The sequence below is a fragment of the Nerophis ophidion genome, linkage group LG03 (assembly GCF_033978795.1).
Source record: "Nerophis ophidion isolate RoL-2023_Sa linkage group LG03, RoL_Noph_v1.0, whole genome shotgun sequence".
Lineage (NCBI taxonomy): Eukaryota > Metazoa > Chordata > Actinopteri > Syngnathiformes > Syngnathidae > Nerophis > Nerophis ophidion.
In genome coordinates, this window is record NC_084613.1 from 7,224,179 (window position 1) to 7,246,701 (window position 22,523).

The 22,523-nt window shown below is 43.4% G+C and overlaps 1 protein-coding gene and 1 long non-coding RNA gene across 4 annotated transcripts in view; both read right to left on the reverse strand.

The window, feature by feature from the left end:
* Positions 1 to 6,552: 6,552 nt before the first annotated feature.
* Positions 6,553 to 22,523, reverse strand: part of LOC133549050 (ELAV-like protein 1) — a 35,581-nt gene continuing 19,610 nt past the window's right edge. For 2 of the 3 annotated variants that reach the window (XM_061894133.1, XM_061894134.1), the window contains 5 exons: positions 21,801 to 21,984; positions 15,890 to 15,993; positions 15,392 to 15,545; positions 15,099 to 15,324; positions 6,553 to 7,499 (listed from right to left, as the gene is read on the reverse strand). In XM_061894133.1, the coding sequence (XP_061750117.1) occupies positions 7,190 to 7,499; positions 15,099 to 15,324; positions 15,392 to 15,545; positions 15,890 to 15,993; positions 21,801 to 21,984 (978 nt within the window). In that variant the 3' untranslated portion in view covers positions 6,553 to 7,189. Of the gene's footprint in view, positions 7,500 to 15,098; positions 15,325 to 15,391; positions 15,546 to 15,889; positions 15,994 to 21,800; positions 21,985 to 22,523 lie in introns of those variants that run through there. The other variant, XM_061894135.1, reaches the window with a different exon arrangement.
* LOC133549051 (uncharacterized) lies at positions 16,479 to 21,789 on the reverse strand. Its single transcript, XR_009806019.1, has 2 exons — positions 16,855 to 21,789; positions 16,479 to 16,670 (listed from the first exon to the last, which is right to left on the reverse strand). It is a non-coding gene; the product is annotated as an uncharacterized LOC133549051 (long non-coding RNA).

Here is a 22,523-nt window from a genome sequence, read left to right on the forward strand (position 1 = left end):
TTGCATCTTGTCAAAGTTGCGTCCAAGTTTGGTTAGACCGAGGGTATCCAAAGTGTGGTCCTGGGGCCATCCATGGTCAGGTGTTTTTTTCCCCGATCAATCAAAGTTGACTTATGTAGCTCTTAATCGGCGGGGGAGGGTCATAGCAGAAGTTGACCCCCGCGACATAGCTCGGTTGGTAGAGCGGCCGTGCCAGCAACTTGAGGGTTGTAGGTTCGATTCCCGCTTCCGCCATCCTAGTCACCGCCGTTGTGTCCTTGGGCAAGACACTTTACCCACCTGCTCCCAGTGCCACCCACACTGGTTTAAATGTAACTTAGATATTGGGTTTCACTATGTAAAAGCGCTTTGAGTCACTAGAGAAAAGCGCTATATAAATAAAATTCACTTCAAGTGCATTCTGGGTCATGGAATGCTAACTGCTATATGCTACTGCCGTCGCTATTTAAAATCGATCATTTCATTGTGATGGCCTGTACGGGGACGCCAATTTTATGTGGTCGAAAAGTCCGAATCTTAAACAGGAACAATAGAGTTTGTGACAACAGTTTTAATTACTCACAATCAGATAATACAAAGTTGGATTGAGTCAATATGTTCACACAGACAATGTCTTTCGAAAACAAAAGATGGTGAACCCTCGTGAAGGAATTAAGAAAGAGCGCACACCAGGCTTGGTTTTCCCCTTCTTATTTATACGCTTCATGATGGCTTGATTTGTATAACTTATGTAACCGTCCAATGTTCAGGGTGACTTGACCTTGACCTGGACCCCAGGAAGAATAGTCTCCACTGCGGTGTAGACTAATGGGGATCCTTAATAAACTAAACTAAACTAAACTAAACCTTTCATGTTGTGTCACTCCTAATGTACTTAGTTTGGAGGTAACCCTAGGACAGAAATTTCCCACTACACATCGTTGGCGGTAACTTATAAAAACTGAGAAGGGCTGAACAAAAATATCACCGAAAAGGAAATCATGTACTGCAGATTACAAGCTGGACGTAGTGAAATATGCAGCAGAAAACGGCGCATTCCTTTGTACGGAGCCCCGCTGGAAAAGGTTTAACACCCCTGGGTTAGACCCTCTACATGCCTGGAGGCAAGGAAGCACAGATCATTAGGTTCAGTCCAGATCCACTTCACACTCTCTCCGCCTGAAGAGACGAAATAGATTTAATCTTCAGGGATCACAAGGATCCCAGGAGCTGACATAACAGCCTTGTCAGCAAATCCTGTGTCATAAGTCACAGAGACTATGATCTCCTCTTGAAAGCTTGCTGCATGCTTTGTGTGGGCTAAAGTGGCGTACTTAAATAGCTTTTTCGCTCGAACGTCAGTATCCTAAAGTGAATTGGTAATATGATTAATTCATTTATGAAGTCAGAATTCTAGTATGCTGGGCCTAAAGTGAGCTCAAAAACTTTATTTCAACTGGTTTTTAAAAACTCAATTTACCTGGAGTTAGGGTACTGGGTCAGAGTTTTAGAGGTGAGGTCTGGAGTCTTCATTAGGGAGAAGGTACTTGCAGTATGTGCTTGGGGCGGTATAGCTCGGTTGGTAGAGCGGCCGTGCCAGCAACTTGAGGGTTGCAGGTTCGATTCCCGCTTCCGCCATCCTAGTCACTGCCATTGTGTCCTTGGGCAAGACACTTTACCCACCTGCTCCCAGTGCCACCCACACTGGTTTAAATGTAAGTTAGATATTGGGTTCCACTATGTAAAGCGCTTTGAGTCACTAGAGAAAAAGCGCTATATAAATAGCATTCACTTCACTTCATTAAGAGTATGACAAATAGGTGCAAGTCCTGGCTTGTGTTTTCCAAATAAAATTTGCCTCACTTAACTTGTCCTAAAAGTTTATATAGACTGTCTGGGCAAATTGTGTTCTATTACATGTCCTCTACATTGATACAAATGTCTTAAATGATCAATGAATAGAGTTAGAGCAGGGGTATCAAACTGGTTTCTTTGAGGGCCACATGGCAGTTATCAATCATCAATCTATCAATGTTTACTTATATAGCCCTAAATCACTAGTGTCTCAAAGGGCTGCACAAACCACTACGACATCCTCGGTAGGCCCACATAAGGACAAGGAAAACTCACACCCAGTGGGACGTCGGTGACAATGATGACTATGAGAACCTTAGAGAGGAGGAAAGCAATGGATGTCGAGCGGGTCTAACATGATACTGTGAAAGTTCAATCCATAATGGATCCAACACAGTCGCGAGAGTCCAGTCCAAAGCAGATTCAACACAGCAGCGAGTCCCGTTCACAGCGGAGCCAGCAGGAAACCATCCCAAGCGGAGGCGGATCAGCAGCGCAGAGATGTCCCTAGCCGATACACAGGCGAGCGGTCCACCCTGGGTCCCGTTATGGTTGCTCTTAGAAAGGCAGCTTGCAACAGTGAGTAATATATGAATATACACATATATATATATCGCAAGAAACCTGATTGCCCTCTCAACGGAAGGTGCTTACAGACATCAGTCGTTTACCAAGCAAAGGTAATACGCAAGGACATTAACACATCCGACACGTACGTAGGATTAACCGAAGGAGCGTTCAAAACAAGATGGAATAATCACAACGCCTCCTTTAGAAACCAGACTTTGCAGAATTCTACAGAACTCAGCAAACACATTTGGAACCTCAAAGACAATAATGTTGAATATTCAATAACATGGCAAATTCTTGCATCCAGCACACCTTACAACAGTGGTAATAAAAGATGCAACCTATGCTTAAAAGAGAAACTGTTTATTATATATCATCCAGATCTATCATCCCTCAACAAGCGCAGTGAAATCATTTCAACATGCCGCCACAGACGGAAACACCTCCTAGGTAACACATGAGCCAATCACCACACCCTACGCCTGCCTGTACCCACCCACTCTGTGCTCTATTTAAACCATTGTATGTGAATGCTTCCATTAAAATCTCCTGATGATTGAGGGAACCCCTCATGAAACAGTTCTGTAGAGATGAAGTAGTCTTGTGATTTTTTCCCACACCTACATTATATATATATATATATATATATATATATATATATATATATATATACACACACGTATATATGTATATATATATATACCCACACACACACACACACACATATAAATACACACATACGTGTGTGTGTGTGTGTATATGTATATATATATATACATATATATATATATATATATATGTATGTATATATTAGACAATGTCGAATTTATCCAAAAGCAATTTGAAATGTGGACTCGTCAAGACCACAGAACACTAATCCACTTTGCATCAGTCCATCTTAGATGATCTCGGGCCCAGAGAAGCCGGCGGCATTTCTGGATGTTGTTGATAAATGGCTTTCGCTTTGCATAGTAGAGCTTTAACTTGCACTTACAGATGTAGCGACAAACTGTATTTAGTGACAGTGGTTTTCTGAAGTGTTCCTGAGCCCATGTGGTGATATCCTTTAGAGATTGATGTTGGTTTTTGATACAGTGCCGTCTGAGGGATCGAAGGTCACGTTCAATTAATGTTGGCTTCCGACCATGCCGCTTACGGGGAGTGAACCTTTTGATGATATTATGGAGCGTAGATGTTGAAATACCTAAATTTCTTGCAATTGCACTTTGAGAAACGTTGTTCTTAAACTGTTTGACTATTTGCTCACGCAGTTGTGGACAAAGGGGTGTACCTCGCCCCATCCTTTCTTGTGAAAGACTGAGCATCTTTTGGGAAGCTGTTTTTATACCCAATCATGGCACCCACCTGTTCCCAATTAGCCTGCACACCTGTGGGATGTTCCAAATAAGTGTTTGATGAGCGTTCCTCAACTTTATTAGTATTTATTGCCTCCTTTCCCAACTTCTTCGTGACGTGTTGCTGGTATCGAATTCTAAAGTTAATGATGACTTGCAAATAAAAAAAATGTATCAGTTTGAACATCAAATATGTTGTCTTTGTAGCATATTCAACTGAATATGGGTTGAAAAGGATTTGCAAATCATTGTATTCCGTTTATATTTATATTTAACACAATATTTCTCAACTCATATGGAAACGGGGTTTGTATATTGGTTTGCTCCAAAAAATGAAAAACTAATGTTTTTGAGCAGCTTTTACCTGCACATAGCCTGCCGTCTCTGCACCATGCGGTCCCGACCAAATGTAACAAAATCTTGAAACGAACAAAAATAAATGAAATTTTCTGTGCAAAAAAGATATGTTATTAATAATTTGAGTCAAAAACACGTACGAAACATTGCTTGCGGAACGATTTGTTAAGTGCAATGTTTGGCCGTACCTTAAACAAGACGGTAAACAAATATTGGAAACTTTAGGTGAAAATCTTCCAAAAAATGTCCTCCCCTTTGAAGCACACAAGTTCAATCTTTGAAATAAAAGCCACCATTGTTTTATTGAAATGATCAGACATTTTTACACACACACACACTTCAGTATTGGCGGCCGCATACATGAACAGAGTTTGCATACCTTTGCAAAGGTACCGCACAGCGCCTTCTCACGTTAATTTAAGGCCCAAAGCAGCATCTTTTGCTTGCATTCCAAGCAGTGGCAGCTGTCAGTAGAAAAACAGATCAAGATGAACATATATTAGTAGAAGTTGTTACCTGCCTTGAGGAGAAAGGCAGCACTTTGCACACATTTTAAGACTCCGAGGGGCAGAAATAAAGGTAGTCCGAGGTGTCGGGAAATTGCAGCTCGTTTCCCACACAAAAAGAAATTGCACATGCTGGAGGTTCAAATCCCTAGCAGAAAACAGCCTTTTTAAATGGGTTCATATATTTTATAAAAGCTTTAAATCTTTTGTATACAGGGTATATTTTTTGAATTAATCCATTTGGCATACTTGCCAACCTTGAGACTTCTGATATCGGGAGGTGGGGGTTGGGGGGCGTGGTTAAGAGGGGAGGAGTATATTTACAGCTATCCATCCATCCATTTTCTACCTCATATTCCCTTTGGGGTCGCTGGTGCCTATCTTAGCTCCAATCGGGCGGAAGGCGGTGTACACCCTGGACAAGCCGCCACCTCATCGCAGTATGTGTAGAAATCTTTATTTATAATTGAATCATTTATTTTTCAACAAGTTTTTAGTTATTTTTGTATCTTTTTTTCCAAATAGTTCGAGAAATACCACTACAAATGAGCAATATTTTGCACTGTTACACAATTTAATAAATCAGAAACTGATGACATACAGGTAAGTACTGTATTTTACTTCATCTTTTTTTCTTTCGACCAAAAATGCTTTGCTCTGATTAAGGGGTACATCCCTGAAAAAAGGTTGAGAACCACTGCTTTAAAAGCCGTAGATGTTATAGTCACATATGCCTGCACAGTAGATGGCAGTATTGTCCTGTTTAAGAGTCTCACAACATTGCTGTTTACGGCAGACAAACGGCTTTACGGTAGACGAAAACGTGACTGCTGTTGTTGTGTGTTGTTACCGCGCTGGCAGGACCCACATAAGAAACCAAGAACTCGCCCTCGACCATTCTACAGTCATAACGTCATTGGGCAGGAACTCTGTTTATATTGTGGGAAAGCGGACGTGAAAACAGGCTGTCGACACGTCACTCGGGTCCGTATGGAGCTGGAGGGGGCGTGGTTAAGAGGGGAGGAGTATATTTACAGCTATCCATCCATCCATTTTCTACCTCTTATTCCCTTTGGGGTCGCTGGTGCCTATCTCAGCTCCAATCGGGCAGAAGGCGGCGTACACCCTGGACAAGCCGCCACCTCATCGCAGTATGTGTAGAAATCTTTATTTATAATTGAATCACTTGTTTATTTTTCAACAAGTTTTTAGTTATTTTTGTATCTTTTTTTCCAAATAGTTCAAGAAATACCACTATAAATGAGCAATATTTTGCACTGTTACACAATTTAATAAATCAGAAACTGATGACATACAGGTAGTGCTGTATTTTACTTCATCTTTTTTTCTTTCGACCAAAAATGCTTTGCTCTGATTAGGGGGTACTTGAATTAAAAAAATGCTCACAGGGGGTACAACTCTAAAAAAAAAGGTTGAGAACCACTGCTTTAAAAGCCGTAGATTAAAGTTATAGTCACGTATCAATGCAGAGTTGATGGCCGTATTGTCCTGCTGTTTACGGCAGACGAATTGCTTTACGGTAGACGAAAACGTGACTGCTGTTGTTGTGTGTTGTTACCGCGCTGACAGGACGTTAATGAGACTGCCTAACAATAAACCCACATAAGAAACCAAGAAGTCGCCCTCGACCATTCTACAGTCATAACGTCATTGAGCAGGCACTCTTGTTTGTATTATGGGAAAGCGGACGTGAAAAAAGGCTGTCGACACGTCACTCAGGTCCGCATGGAGCTGGAGGGGGCGTGGCCTCCAGCTCCGTCTGAATTTTGGGAAATTTTTCGGGAGAAAATTTGTCCCGGGAGGTGAATTTCGGGAGTCTCACGGAAAATCTCGGAGGGTTGGCAAGTATGCCATTTGGGCCATAAAAAAAACTTAAAACTGCTGTGAAAAGAAACAAACCAAAGCAAACGTTCGGCAAAAAAAAAGTAACTTTAATGGTGGAAATGGAGGGGGAACAAGTAAAAGAAAAAGGGAAAGCAATTAATAAGTAAAAATTAGTAACAAGGCTGTTCATTTCACTCCAAACTTAAGAAGAGCACTAATAACAACTAAGTCAAAGAAGTCAAAACAAGTAAAGATGCATTGAGTCTGATGGAAATTTTAGTACCGCTTGACAAAAAACTAAACCGTCCAATTTGAACTGATTTTGGTCCATCACACTGACTTGAGCACAAAAATAACCATGTTCAAAGTTCACTTCCAGGAGGGGACAGAAAGACAAAGTGCTTTTCTCTGCTGGATGACAACTGAAGGCTTTAATGTCTTCCTACTGTGTACTTACTGCTTCTCTGCTCACAGCTAACCTTGGCTCCACGCGAGGGCGTTAATCAAAGAAACGTGGACGCCATTCCACAGGAAGTCTACCGCCTGGGCGCACACACGTCGCAAGAGGTGACTTTTCCTGTGTTGGGATTTTTGCCGCCATGTTTCAAATGTGAAAACCGAGAACGAACAAACATGAATAGTTCCGAGACACTTTTAGACAAGGTGCAGAAGACCGAACATCGTTAACCGTGTGGAAACACCGACCAGACTTCCCGGGCTGTTTTACTTGTGGCCCTTGCTGGTCTTGAAGGACACTTGCAGCGTCTTGTCTCCCAGCCGGTAGCCGTTGAGGCTGGCGATGGCCATGGCGGCCTCCTCGTAGTTAGTCATGGTGACGAAGCCGAAGCCTTTGCACTTGTTGGTGTTGAAGTCGCGGATCACCTTGACGTTGGTGACGGCGCCGAAGGGCCCGAACATCTGCCAGAGGACGCTCTCGTCGGCATCCTGGTTCAGGTTGTAGATGAAGATGCACCAGCCGGACGCGGGGTTGCCGGGGACGCCGCCCATGTGGTCCACGCTCATCGGGGAGAACCTACAGGAGGACATTGATGTCAACCCAGAGCCATCCAAATGTTTAAATGCTCATGTATTGTACCAGAGAATTTTTTGTTTTTAGTTTCCCGTTTGGAAACTCCATCCTGTAGCCACGCCCTCTCAGGTAATGTACCGTATTTCCTTGAATTGCCGCCGGGTATATAGTATGTGCCTGCCTAGAATTACTGCCGGGTCAAACTCGTTTCGCAAAATATTATTTTTATTAGCGCATGTCTACAATTTCCACAGGGTCAAACTCGTCACGTCACAAGTGAGACTTCACCTGTCATCATTTTCAAAATGAAGGAGGCTGATTTCAATCATTTGAAATCGCATAAAGGGAAGAAGATTAAGAGCTATTCAGTAGGATTTAAGGTCCAAGCTATTGAACATGCTAAAAAGAACAGTAAGCAGCTATGTTTTATTAATATACCGTAGCTGCGTGTGTCAAATATGAGTCAATAAATGACTCCCGCCTCCTGGTGGTAGAGGGCGCTAGTGAGCCTTCTAGCGATTACTCGGCTGCAGAAGAAGTGAAAACAAGCAGCAAGAGTGAGCAGCGATCGTTTATTTTTTCCTCTCGCTTGCACTTTTAACATGGAGGATTACATATCTAAAATAAAACAGTTTTCTAAACTGGACTTTCAATCGGTAATAAAGGAAGATCTCCATCGAGACAGAGAGACTTTTAAAACTGAAGAAAGATAAGGAAGACTTCCACAAACAAGTTATCGATGCTTTTAAACAGAAGGAGCTGCGCATGGACTTAATAATAACTTAGATTTATATCGCGCTTTTCTAAACACTCACAGAGAAGTGGGACTCAACATTCATTAACACCTGGTGGTGGTAAGCTACATCAGTAGCCACAGCAACATGGAGGATTACATATCTAAAATAAAAGTTTTCTAAAACTGGACTTTCAATCGAAGCCGGAGGTAATAAAGGAAGCTCTCCATCGAGACAGAGAGACTTTTAAAACTGAAGAAAGATAAGGAAGACTTCTATAAACAAGTTATCGATGCTTTTGATCAGAAGGAGCTGCGCATGGACTTAATAATAATAATAACTTAGATTTATATCGCGCTTTTCTAAACACTCACAGAGAAGTGGGACTCAACATTCATTCACACCTGGTGGTGGTAAGCTACATCAGTAGCCACAGCAACATGGAGGATTACATATCTAAAATAAAAGTTTTCTAAAACTGGACTTTCAATCGAAGCCGGAGTTAATAAAGGAAGCTCTCCATCGAGACAGAGACTTTTAAAACTGAAGAAAGATAAGGAAGACTTCTATAAACAAGTTAGCGATGCTTTTGATCAGAAGGAGCTGCGCATGGACTTAATAATAATAATAATAACTTAGATTTATATCGCTCTTTTCTAAACATTCAAAGCGCTCACAGAGAAGTGGGACTCAACATTCATTCACACCTGGTGGTGGTAAGCTACATCAGTAGCCACAGCAACATGGAGGATTACATATCTAAAATAAAAGTTTTCTAAAACTGGACTTTCAATCAAAGCAGGAGGTAATAAAGGAAGCTCTCCATCGAGACAGAGAGACTTTTAAAACTGAAGAAAGATAAGGAAGACTTCTATAAACAAGTTATCGATGCTTTTGATCAGAAGGAGCTGCGCATGGACTTAATAATAATAACTTAGATATATATTGCGCTTTTCTAAACACTCAAAGCCCTAACAGAAAAGTGGGACTCAACATTCATTCACACCTGGTGGTGGTAAGCTACATCAGTAGCCACAGCAACATGGAGGATTACATATCTAAAATAAAACCGTTTTCTAAACTGGACTTTCAATCGAAGCAGGAGGTAATAAAGGAAGCTCTCCATCGAGACAGAGAGACTTTTAAAACTGAAGAAAGATAAGGAAGACTTCTATAAACAAGTTAGCGATGCTTTTGATCAGAAGGAGCTGCGCATGGACTTAATAATAATAATAATAACTTAGATTTATATCGCGCTTTTCTAAACACTCACAGAGAAGTGGGACTCAACATTCATTCACACCTGGTGGTGGTAAGCTACATCAGTAGCCACAGCAACATGGAGGATTACATATCTAAAATAAAACAGTTTTCTAAACTGGACTTTCAATCAAAGCCGGAGGTAATAAAGGAAGATCTCCATCGAGACAGATAGACTTTAAAAACTGAAGAAAGATAAGGAAGACTTCTATAAACAAGTTATCGATGCTTTTGATCAGAAGGAGCTACGCATGGACTTAATAATAATAATAACTTAGATTTATATCGTGCTTTTCTAAACAGGACTCAACATTCATTCACACCTGGTGGTGGTAAGCTACATCAGTAGCCGCAGCTGTCCTGGGGTAGACTGCGCCTACGGCCCCTCCGACCACCACCCATCATTCATTCATCATTCATTCACCAGTGTGAGAGGCACCGGCGGCAAAGGGTGAAGTGTCCTGCCCAAGGACACAACGGCAGCGATTTTTTGGATGTCAATAGGTGGGAAGCGAACCTGCAACCCTCAGGTTTCTGGCCGGCCGCTCTACCCACTACGCCATCCATCCATCCATTTTCTACCGCTTATTCCCTTTCGGGGTCGCGGGGGGCGCTGGCGCCTATCTCAGCTACAATCGGGCGGAAGGCGGGGTACACCCTGGACAAGTCGCCACCTCATCGCAGGGCCAACACAGATAGACAGACAACATTCACACTCACATTCACACACTAGGGCCAATTTAGTGTTGCCAATCAACCTATCCCCAGGTGCATGTCTTTGGAAGTGGGAGGAAGCCGGAGTACCCGGAGGGAACCCACGCATTCACGGGGAGGACATGCAAACTCCACACAGAAAGATCCCGAGCCTGGATTTGAACCCAGGACTGCAGGACCTTCGTATTGTGAGGCAGATGCACTAACCCCTCTGCCACCGTGAAGCCCCCCACTACGCCATGCCGCCCCTTAGTCCCCTTCATTTATAAGTAAAGGTAAGACCATAATAATTGTTTTTGTCTATTAAATGTGCTTTTCACGATGGTATCCTTACATCACACTCAAATTTATAAGCGCAGGCCTAAATTTACCACAATAATTAGCGCATGCTTGCCTTTACCGCATGCCTATGGTAAGCGCCGGAGTGAGAGCAGGTTTTAAATCAATTAGCGCCCCGGCGGCAATTCAAGGAAATACGGTACTTTTGCTTTTGTGACAAAAATAAAGCTTCTCGCTGGCTACTTTACAAATACTCTAGAACAGGGATGTCAAAGATGGAAATAGGTTTAGTCCGGCCTGCGAGAGGAGTTTGCCAAGTCTAATGGTAATTGATCTCAAAAGAAAACTGCTGTTCTAAATCCGTCCACTTGACTTCGCAATAGCAATTCTGTCAGGCAAGCATAATGTTTATACCGAGGTGAGCAAGTACCCCAATCAAGGTAAAACCTTGTCCCAATGTAAAATAAACAGTAGTAAAATAAACAATCGGTGATCCCACTTAAAATGCTGCATGACACACTGCACTAGGGCTGGGCTATACGGCCTTTTATTAATATCTCCATATTTTTAGGCCATAACAGGATACACCACAAATATGTGGATATTTTGCCTTTGCCTTGAATGAACACTTGATGCATATAATTAATCACAGCAGTGTGATGATTCTATGTGTCTACATTCAAACATTCTTCTTCATACTGCATTCATATATGCTACTTTAAAACTTTCATGCAAAGAGGGAAATTACAACTAAAAGTGTATTTATTACACAGTTATTAAGCAGTGGCACAAACATTCATGTCATTTCCAAACAGAGAGCACAAGATTGTCAGAGACATTTTAAAACAAGCTATGAGTGCACTTTTGTGCATGATGTCACTAAGATGACATATTCAAAACAACACTCAATTAAAGTGCACTTTTTGCCACTACAACAGTTTCAGACAAATAAAGTGCACTTTTGTGCATGATGTCACTAAGATGACATATCAAAACAACATTCAAAGTGCACTTTTTGCCACTACAACAGTTTGAGACAAATAAAGTGCACTATTGTGCATGATGTCGCACAAGATATCTCAATAACTGTCAAATAAAAATGAGCTGCATTGCAGGAAATCAAATAGTGTATGTCCTTCTCTATGTGGTAGGTTCCTGCGGACGTTATATCCTTTTGTTGTGGACTATTTTTTTCATACGGTGTATATCTGGAAATGTTTGCCTCGGCATTTTGATGGCGTGGCACCAAATGGAGATGTTGACATGCGGAGTAACACTTTTCATTCTCTAGCGGGTGACTTTTTAAATGATGCTACATATTAGCAGTAATGCTACTTTTTGTCGCATACTTTTAAAACTAATAATGCGATTAAAATTGGGGGACATCAAGGTCATGGTGGGTCCCAAACAAGCCGAGCCCCCCCAAATCCTAAGTGTCTATAATGCAGCTAAGATTGATGGACGAGCAGGGGACAAGACAGGAGGACTGGAGTCCCATAGGAGGCGTCCTTATCCCCCCTACCATGCCTCCCTGCAGGTCAATCCCCCAAAGTCTTATATATGTGTGAGTGTGTGTGCTATAAGTAGGAGGTGTAGAGGGCCCGGACATACCCGCCCCCTCCCCCAGTCCATGCAGGCGACAACAAGGAACTACGGCCCCACGGCCCGTGACCTATTGTCGCATACTTGACATAATACAGTTGTCTGTTCTACATCTTACCGCTTGAAGCCAAACCACCGCCAGACGATGGACCCCCAGAATTAATTATTTTTCCTTCATTTGTTACCAGATTCGCACCTTCTACTAACGTTACCCATGCTGCTTCCTCTCTGCTCCGCGAGAGCATATAATGTTCGGGCTCCAGTACTCTGGAATGCCCTCCCGGTAACAGTTCGAGATGCTACCTCAGTAGAAGCATTTAAGTCTCACCTTAAAACTCATCTGTATACTCTAGCCTTTAAATAGACCTCCTTTTTAGACCAGTTGATCTGCCGCTTCTTTTCTTTCTCCTATGTCCCCCCCTCCCTTGGGGAGGGGGTCCGGTCCGATGACCATGGATGAAGTACTGGCTGTCCAGAGTCGAGACCCAGGATGGACCGCTCTTCGGGACCCAGGATGGACCGCTCGCCTGTATCGGTTGGGGACATCTCTACGCTGCTGATCCGCTTGAGATGGTTTCCTGTGGACGGGACTCTCGCTGCTGTCTTGGATCCGCTTGAACTGAACTCTCGCAGCTGTGTTGGAGCCACTATGGATTGAACTTTCACAGTATCATGTTAGACCCGCTCGACATCCATTGCTTTCGGTCCCCTAGAGGGGGGGGGTTGCCCACATCTGAGGTCCTCTCCAAGGTTTCTCATAGTCAGCATTGTCACTGGCGTCCCACTGGATGTGAATTCTCTCTGCCCACTGGGTATGAGTTTTCCTTGCCCTTTTGTGGGTTCTTCCGAGGATGTTGTAGTCGTAATGATTTGTGCAGTCCTTTGAGACATTTGTGATTTGGGGCTATATAAATAAACATTGATTGATTGATTGATTGAATGTTGCAAGCGCGACAGTATGTGACGTATGTAAGAAAGTGCGCTTGTTTTGTCTCTGTGAGAAGGAGAGACAAGAAAGAGTGAGAAGAGCCGGTAGTGTAATGCCTGCAGCTAAAAGCAACTGCGTGAGAACGTATACTTCCAATATCACGATAGTTATTTTCTATATCGCACAGAGACAAACCCGCAAAATATCCAGTATATTCCACATATTGCCCAGCTCTAGAATGCACATTCATATAGATCTGTGAAAATTATTGTCTGCTGTGCAAATTTAAATAAAGTGAAGTGACAAATCCGGCAGTTAATACAAAGAACCGTTTTTATTTACGCTTTATTTTGTTTTTGTTCATTTCGAGATTGGCTGTGACTTAAAAGTGTAATTGCTTGTTAGATACAAAGAGATTAAGTCTAAATTCATGATGAAGATAAGGTTGTTTTTTTTTTTGAATAAAATAAAATGAGATTTTTAAAAAAAAAAGGAAAAAAATGACATTTTCTTGGATAAAAAAGAAAGTAAAATCATATAAAACAATTATATTAAAAATAGTAATTAATGATAGTGTTAGTGGACCGGCGACACACACAATCATGTGTGTTTCAGGGACTGTGTCCCTTGCAGACTGTGTTATATATGTTGTGGGAACCAGAATTTTGGTAGCAGAAAGAAACAACCCTTTTTTTGTGTGAATGGGGGAGGGAGGGGTTTTCTTTGGGGGGGTTGATGCACTAATGGAAAGTGTATCTTGTGTATTTTTATGTTGATTTAACAATAAAAAAAATAATAAATAAAAAAAAGTCTAAATTCATTGTGTTCTTCATGGTGTTTTTGAAACTGCACCATTTCCCCCCCTAATTTTCAACTAACTTGAAGTGTTTTGTCAAGAGGATTATATGTGAGATGTACATTTTTAGTAAATTCAAAGAAAACAAGTTGAAGTTGTCGTAGTTGTACTTTTAAGTTATTATGCCGTGATTTTTCCCATCTGGCACACGTTGGAATACATTTTCCTCCGTGCAGCCCCTGAGCTAAAATGAGTAGGACACTCTCGCTCTGGAACAAATGTTTCGGAACTCCATCCATCCATTTTATACCGCTTATTCCCTTTTGGGGTCGCGGGGGGCGCTGGTGCCTATCTCAGCTATAATCGGGCGGAAGGCGGGGTACACCCTGGACAAGTCGCCACCTCATCGCAGGGCCAACACAGATAGACAGACAACATTCACACACTAGGGCCAATTTAGTGTTGCCAATCAACCTATCCCCAGGTGCATGTCTTTGGAAGTGGGAGGAAGCCGGAGTACCCGGAGGGAACCCACGCATTCACGGGGAGAACATGCAAACTCCACACAGAAAGACCCCGAGCCTGGATTTGAACCTAGGACTGCAGGACCTTCGTATTGTGAGGCAGACGCACTAACCCCTCTGCCACCGTGAAGCCCTTGTGTTAGAATGGTAATCATCCAAATATGATCAGAAGCAAAGCAAAATAGAAACGAGGAACCAAAAGTGTCTAAATTCCAAGGATATTGTTGGGTTTTACTTGAGGTGGACAATACGAAGTTCCTGCAGTCTTGGGTTCAAATCCAGGCTCGGGATCTTTCTGTGTGGAGTTTGCATGTTCTCCCCGTGACTGCGTGGGTTCCCTCCGGGTACTCCGGCTTCCTCCCACTTCCAAAGACATGCACCTGGGGATAGGTTGATTGGCAACACTAAATTGTCCTGATGTGTGTGTCAAATTTGGTGAGTTTTGAAGCATGTTAAGGGGGTCAAATTACAGCTTGGCGTTTTGTGGATGTTGTTGATAAATGGCTTTCGCTTTGCATAGTAGAGCATTTTAAGGGGGTCAAATTGGCCCTAGTGTGTGAATGTTGTCTGTCTATCTGTGTTGGCCCTGCGATGAGGTGGCGACTTGTCCAGGGTGTACCCTGCCTGCCGCCCGATTGTAGCTGAGATAGGCGCCAGCGCCCCCAAAAAAGGGAATAAGCGGTAGGAAATGGATGGATGGATGGACTCCAGCTGGGCTCGTGAGTGCACGGAACATAACAAACACGGTGCGCTGAAAGAACAGACCTGAAGCGCTGAGCCTGGTGGTGCATGGGCCCGGCGAAGCGTCTGGACTGGTTGTGGTAGAGCTGGGAGATGACCTGGCTGTTCTTCACCTGATTGGGGTTGCCAGCGAACCTAACCGCGATAGGATCAGAGACCCCGTGCGGCTTTTGACCATTCAGGCTCTTGACCGCCTCCTCGGCCTCGGACCGCTTATCGAAGCGGATGAACGCCACCCCGCGGGACATGCCTGGAACGCAGAGAGGATGCAATGAGCTCGTCCGGGTCCTCCCGGGAATCACCTGTCGCCATCCTACCCGAGTTCTGGTCGACGAGCACGCGGGAATTAATGATGCGGCCAAAACATGTAAACATTTTCTCCACGTCCTTTTGGGTCATGGACATGGGCAGGCCGCTGACATACAGGTTGGCATCCTTGATGGTGTCAGAGCTGGGCCGTGCGTACGACACCTGCAACAGGAAGCAGTGACGGCACAATGAAACACGGCTGATGCAGCGCGAGCACTGGAATCTATCAAAGACTTTTCTACTTCTTCAAACCCGCCATAGAGAAATTGTCCAAACAAATGAACTAAAGTGTAGCTGTGAGGTGTATTAAAAAAAACAAACATTACAGGCACAATTCTGGCACAACGCATCAAACAATGGAACTAAAGCAAACCAGTGTGCAGCTTTCTGCGGCTGTCTTGACACGTGCTAGCGAGTTAGCGCCCATCGGAGAAGCGTGTGCTTGCATGACATGACAAATCGTTGGCATCTTGTTGAGAATTGTAGAACACCTTAGTGCACGTTACCTTGATAGTTTTGGACTGTAGCCTTAGTCCGTTCAGTGATTCGATAGCTCTGCCTGCATCACTAGGGTTAACATAGTTAACAAATCCGTACCCTAAACTGTGGCCTAGAGAAAAAAAAAAAAGGAAAACAATAAAATAAAACAAAAAAACGTGTAAATACCCACCCCGCCCAAAACAAATAAATCTGCAAACAAACAAACAAAAAGTATGTAAAAACAAAGTCAATTATTGACATTGCATGCTAGTCAAAAACAAACAAAATGTTGACAGGAGTATGTTGTTAAGGGAATTATGCTCGGGTGTTGAAATATCTTGGATTTTTTTCCCAAAATAGAGGAAATAAGAGAAGCTGACCCATTAAAGGGGAACTGCATCTCCCCCCTATCTTTTATAATTCATATGTAAGACAAGAACATTTTTTTCCTTTTTCCCTGCATTCTAACGGCAGGCATGTGATTTGAACTTAATGAAAAAGACTGAAAAAGGGGGCCGAAGCTCCTGGTTTTTCAGCAATTGAACATTCAGAAATTTGCACAAAATTAAAAATAAATTATTTTTCTCATTTTAAGCCTTTGATAATCATTTTATAACGGACCTTTACCTTCAACAACACCACCACTACTGATCATGGCAGACTTCATGAAAGACAACAAAGACTACTTTGGGACAAATGTCTACTGTATCTGTATTGGCCCTGTGATTGAGGTGGCGACTTGTCCAGGGTGTACTCCGGCTTCCGTCCGAATGCAGCTGAGATAGGCTCCAGTAACCACCGTGACCCCTAAAGGGACAAGCGGTAGAAAATGGATGGATACAGAAACTTTTATTTTTGATCCTAAATATTGTTGTTTTTTCCCCTTGGCCTCAGTCTGGACCCCTCTCCAGGGGCCCAGGCTTGGACCGATTTTTTTATTTTATTTTATTCTTTTCTCTTATTCCCCCCTACTTGTTTACCTGTATCTCACCTTTTTTGTAAGGGGCGCCGGAAGTTGGCAGACCCGTCAGCGATCCTGTTCTGTCTCCCTGTAATGTTTGTCTGATTTTGAATGGGATTTGCTGAAAATAAAGTATGTCTGATTCTGGTTAAGAGGATGATGTAATTTCTTAAAAGCTGTGTGCTACGGAAATTCAGCATTAGTGCAACACTAAGCATCATGTAACTGTATTTCTAATTGCTAAACAAGGTATACAAGTATAATAAAACAATCACTTACTGTACAATGTTTGCTGTGACTGAAATGCCGACTGGATGAAGAATTAATCATAATACAGTACTTATGAACAATTAAGAAAAACAGTCAGTGCCACAAAAAAGCGTTTTTTCTTTGAATCTTTCTCGCCATCTCGGGCTCTAAATTGAATGTCAAAGATGACTAACTTCTCGGTTTATGGCCAAAATCTTCTACTGTATTGTTCGGACTACAAGTCGCAGTTTTTTTCATAGTTTGGTCAGACGTGCGAAATATACTCCGGAGCGACTTATGTGTGAAATTATTAAAAAACTACCGTAAAATGTAAAATAATATTATTTATCTCATTCGCGGAAGAGACCAAGAAAATATCAGCAATCGTCACACACACACGTCAATCAATAAGAATTCAGCGGGGGAGGGTCATGGCAGAAGTGCATTGTGGGTCATGGAATGCTAACTGCTATATGCTATATCAGGGGTCGGGAACCTTTTTGGCTGAGAGAGCCATACAAGCCAAATATTTTTTTAAAGTATTTCCGTGAGAGCCATATAATGTTTGTGTTTTTAACACTGAATACAACCATATGCGGGCATTTTTAGGAAAGACCATCATTTTTAGAGTATAATAAGTTTCTTCTTCTTTTTAATAACATTGTTATTCTGAGTCTAACCAAAAATAAATAAAATACTTCTTGCCATTAATGCGAATTCTTGAACAGCTGCAGTAGAAACGTAGATGGATGGATAAAAATGCATGAGAATGTTTTATATTTTGAACGTTATTTTTGACACTGATTACCAGCGGAATTATTCATTACTTATCGTGTTAAGCAATATCAGCTAAGATTTATCTGAGAGCCAGGTGCAGTCATCAAAATAGCCACATCTGGCTCTAGAGCCATAGGTTCCCTACCCCTGTGCTATATGCTACTGCCGTAGCTATTAAAATGGATCACTTCATCGTTGGCGGTAACTTATAAAAAATTGAAAAGGGCTGAACAAAAATGGCCCCGAAAAGGAAATCATGTACTGCAGATTACAAGCTGGACGTAGTGAAATACGCAGCAGAAAACGACAAGAGGAAGCGGCGCATACCTTTGGAGTTGGCAGAGTTGTTTAGAAGCGACATCGAGGAAGAAGATTTCATGGGATTTATCGATTCGGAGTGACAGATTTTTTGGTAAAGGTATATATAGCATGTTCTATATGTTATAGTTATTTAAATGATAAATAAATGGGTTGTACTTGTATAGCGCTTTTCTACCTTCAAGGTACTCAAAGCGAAAAGCGCTTTGACACTACTTCCACATTCACACACTGATGGAGGGAGCTGCCATGCAAGGCGCCGACCAGCACCCATCAGGAGCAAGGGTGAAGGACACAACGGATGTGACGAGGTTGGTACTAGGTGGGGATTGAACCAGGGACGCTCGGGTTGCGCACGGCCACTCTCCCCACTGCGCCACGCCTAGAATGACTCTTACCATAATATGTTACGTTAACATACCAGGCACCTTCTCAGTTGCTTATTTATGCCTCATATAACGTACACTTATTCAGCCTGTTGTTCACTATTCTTTATTTATTTTAAATTGCCTTTCAAATGTCTATTCTTGGTGTTGGATTTTATCAAATAAATTTCCCCCAAAAATGAGAATAAAACTCCACTGCGACGTATATATGTTTTTTTACTTCTTTATTATGCATTTTCGGCCAGTGCGACGTATACTCCGGAGCGACTTTTAATTCCAAAAATACGGTACTACCCAGGTGAGAGGGATGATTTGTAATCTAAACTTAACTTTTACCAACTCAGAGGCGATGCAGCAGCTTACTGTGTCAATAGAGCAGCATTAATCAGTTATAATAAGAATATTGCTAATACCGTATTTTCCGCGCTATAAGCCGCACCTAAAAACCAAACATTTTCTCAAAAGGTGACAGTGCGGCTTATAACCCGGTGCGCCTTATATATATATTAATATAAAGATTTATTTTCATAGAGTTTAGGTTTCGCAACTACGGTAAACAGCCGCCATCTTTTTTCCCCCGTAGAAGAGGAAGCGCTTCTTCTTCTACGGTACGCAACCGCCAAGGTAAGCGCCCGCCCACCTGGAAAGAGGAAGCGCTTCTTCTTCTACGGTACGCAACCGCCAAGGCAAGCACCCGCCCCCGTAGAAGAAGAAGCGCGCGGCTATCCATCCATCCATCCATTTTCTGCCGCTTATTCCCGTTCAGGGTCGCGGGGGGCGCTGGCGCCTATCTCAGCTACAATCGGGCGGAAGGCGGGGTACACCCTGGACAAGTCGCCACCTCATCGCAGGGCCAACACAGATAGACAGACAACATTCACACTCACATTCACACACTAGGGCCAATTTTTTAGTGTTGCCAATCAACCTATCCCCAGGTGCATGTCTTTGGAAGTGGGAGGAAGCCGGAGTACCCGGAGGGAACCCACGCAGTCACGGGGAGAACATGCAAACTCCACACAGAAAGATCCCGAGCCTGGATTTGAACCCAGGACTGCAGGACCTTCGTATTGTGAGGCAGACGCACTAACCCCTCTGCCACCGTGAAGAAGCGCGCGGCTAATCCGATTCATTTCATTTGTGTGTTTCTGTAAAGAGGACCAAAAAATGGCCCCTACTAAAAGACACGCGTACAACGCAGAATTCAAACTCAAGGCAATAAGTCACGCAGAAGAACACGGAAATAGAGCAGCAGCGAGAGAATTGAACATAAATGAATCAATGGTGCTTAGGTGGAGGAAGCAACAAGATGACCTGCGCCAAGTAAAGAAGACAACACAGAGTTTGAGGGAACAAAGCAAGATGGCAACAGTTGGAGGACAAACTGGAACAGAGAGCAGCAAGCAGAAGTGTCAGAACCATCACTATTCCAATGACGGCAACAGCGCTAGCAAGCGAACTTCACTTATATGATTTAAAAAGGTGGTGCTTCTTGGTGTTTCCGGTTCATGAAAAGACGCAATCTCTCCATCCGCACACGGACTACTATTTCACAGCAACTGCCAAAAGACTTTCAAGAAAGGCTGGCTACTTTCCGCGCATACTGTAAAAACAAGATAGCTGAAAAAAGATCCGGCCAGGAAGGCAGGATTCATGGAACTGCCGGACAACAACAGCGACACTGACTCTGATGACTTCGACGAGACGGAGCCCGCCATTTTGGATGCCGTATTCCATCCATCCATCCATCATCTTCCGCTTATCCGAGGTCGGGTCGCGGGGGCAGCAGCCTAAGCAGAGAAGCCCAGAGTTCCCTATCTCCAGCCAGTTCGTCTAGCTCTTCCCGGGGGATCCCGAGGCGTTCCCAGGCCAGCCGGAAGACATAGTCTTTCCAACGTGTCCTGGGTCTTCCCCGTGGCCTCCTACCAGCTGGACGTGCCCTAAACACATCCCTAGGGAGGCGTTCGGGTGGCATCCTGACCAGATGCCCGAACCACCTCATCTGGCTCCTCTCGATGTGGAGGAGCAGCGGCTTTACGTTGAGTTCCTCCCGGATGGCAGAGCTTCTCACCCTATCTCTAAGGGAGAGCCCTGCCACCCGGCGGAGGAAACTCATTTCGGCCGCTTGTACCCGTGATCTTATCCTTTCGGTCATGACCCAAAGCTCATGACCATAGGTGAGGATGGGAACGTAGATCGACCGGTAAATTGAGAGCTTTGCCTTCCGGCTCAGCTCCTTCTTCACCACAACGGATCGATACAACGTCCGCATTACTGAAGACGCCGCACCGATCCGCCTGTCGATCTCACGATCCACTCTTCCCCCACTCGTGAACAAGACTCCTAGGTACTTGAACTCCTCCACTTGGGGCAGGGTCTCCTCCCCAACCCGGAGATGGCACTCCACCCTTTTCCGGGCGAGAACCATGGACTCGGACTTGGAGGTGCTGATTCTCATTCCGGTCGCTTCACACTCGGCTGCGAACCGATCCAGTGAGAGCTGAAGATCCCGGCCAGATGAAGCCATCAGGACTACATCATCTGCAAAAAGCAGAGACCTAATCCCGTGGCCACCAAACCGGAACCCCTCAACGCCTCGACCAATTTTTAAATTCAGACACCGAAGAAGAAGAATTCGAGGGATTTATGGATGAGGAATAACTTCTGAAGGTGAGCTTTAAATGTTTATTTTGTGTGCTGTGAGATTAACGTTCGAGCAAAGTTGAGTTATTGATGTTGCTATTGCTCTGCAATATTTTGAGTGTTACTATTGTTGTGATTGCACATTCGCACACTGCTTTGTATTATTAAAGTTTGACTGACCTATCCGACTGTTTTTTTGACATTCCCTTTAGCGCAGCGGGGGGCGCGGCTTATGACCCGGTGCGGCTTATAGGTTCACAAAGTTTTTAAATATGCCTTTCATTGAAGGTGCGGCTTATAACACGGGGCGGCTTATAGCGCGGAAAATACGGTACTTGGTAAATATTCAGGTCTTGACATGTAAATGGAGTGTTGAATGTATTTTAGAGGGCTTTATGGGCGCCATAGAGGGGCACCAATTGACTCTTAGCTGATTTTAATTCAGGAATTACAATGCATAAAACACATATGTTCTTGCCTTACATAAGGATAATGAACAGTAGGCAAAATTCCCCCAAACAGTGCAGTTCCCCTTAAAAAGGACACTCAGCGTTTCCCCACTTTAACACTTCAACCTAAAGCCTGAGTTTGCCGGCGGCGTACCTGAGACTTTGTCTCGAATCAGCTTGGCTGACTCCACTTCACCAACGGTGCTGAAGAGTTTGCGCAGGTCCTCCTGCGCCATGCTCTGGGGCAGGTAGTTGACGATCAGGTTGGTCTTGGGGTCCTTGGCCTCCTCCCCCGCCATGTGGTCTTCATATCCGTTGGACATGTCGTATACCTCCTGCTGCTCGGAAACAAAACATAAAAAGGCAAAATGAGGTGAGTAGACATGAACTACATGAAAAAAAATAAAAAATTCTCCCTTGTACTTCAAAAATGAGCTTAAATGCTAAAGTTAACGAGTCTTCTGTAGTTGCTGGACGCGTGGTCTACTGCACACCTGGGGGTCAGCAGTGCGACAAATTTACTCGCAAATACTCCTAAAAATAGATGGTGCAACTTCTTTTAAACTGTCACACACGTGCGAAAATGAGTTTGAAGCCTTGTTAAATTTTACTCATAAATATACATCCATGCAAAATTTGATAAAACTACAGTAAAATGTTCACCCTTCTGTATAGCATGTTTGAAATAAATTTAATCCATAACCAAATGGACTGTGATTGATCACTCGTGTGTATATCTGTGTTGGTGTCTGGATTTTTTAAGTAACACATGAATTTCCGTGGCAGAGGGGTTAGTGCGTCTGCCTCACAATACAAAGGTCCTGCAGTCCTGGGTTCAAATCCAGGCTCGGGATCTTTCTGTGTGGAGTTTGCATGT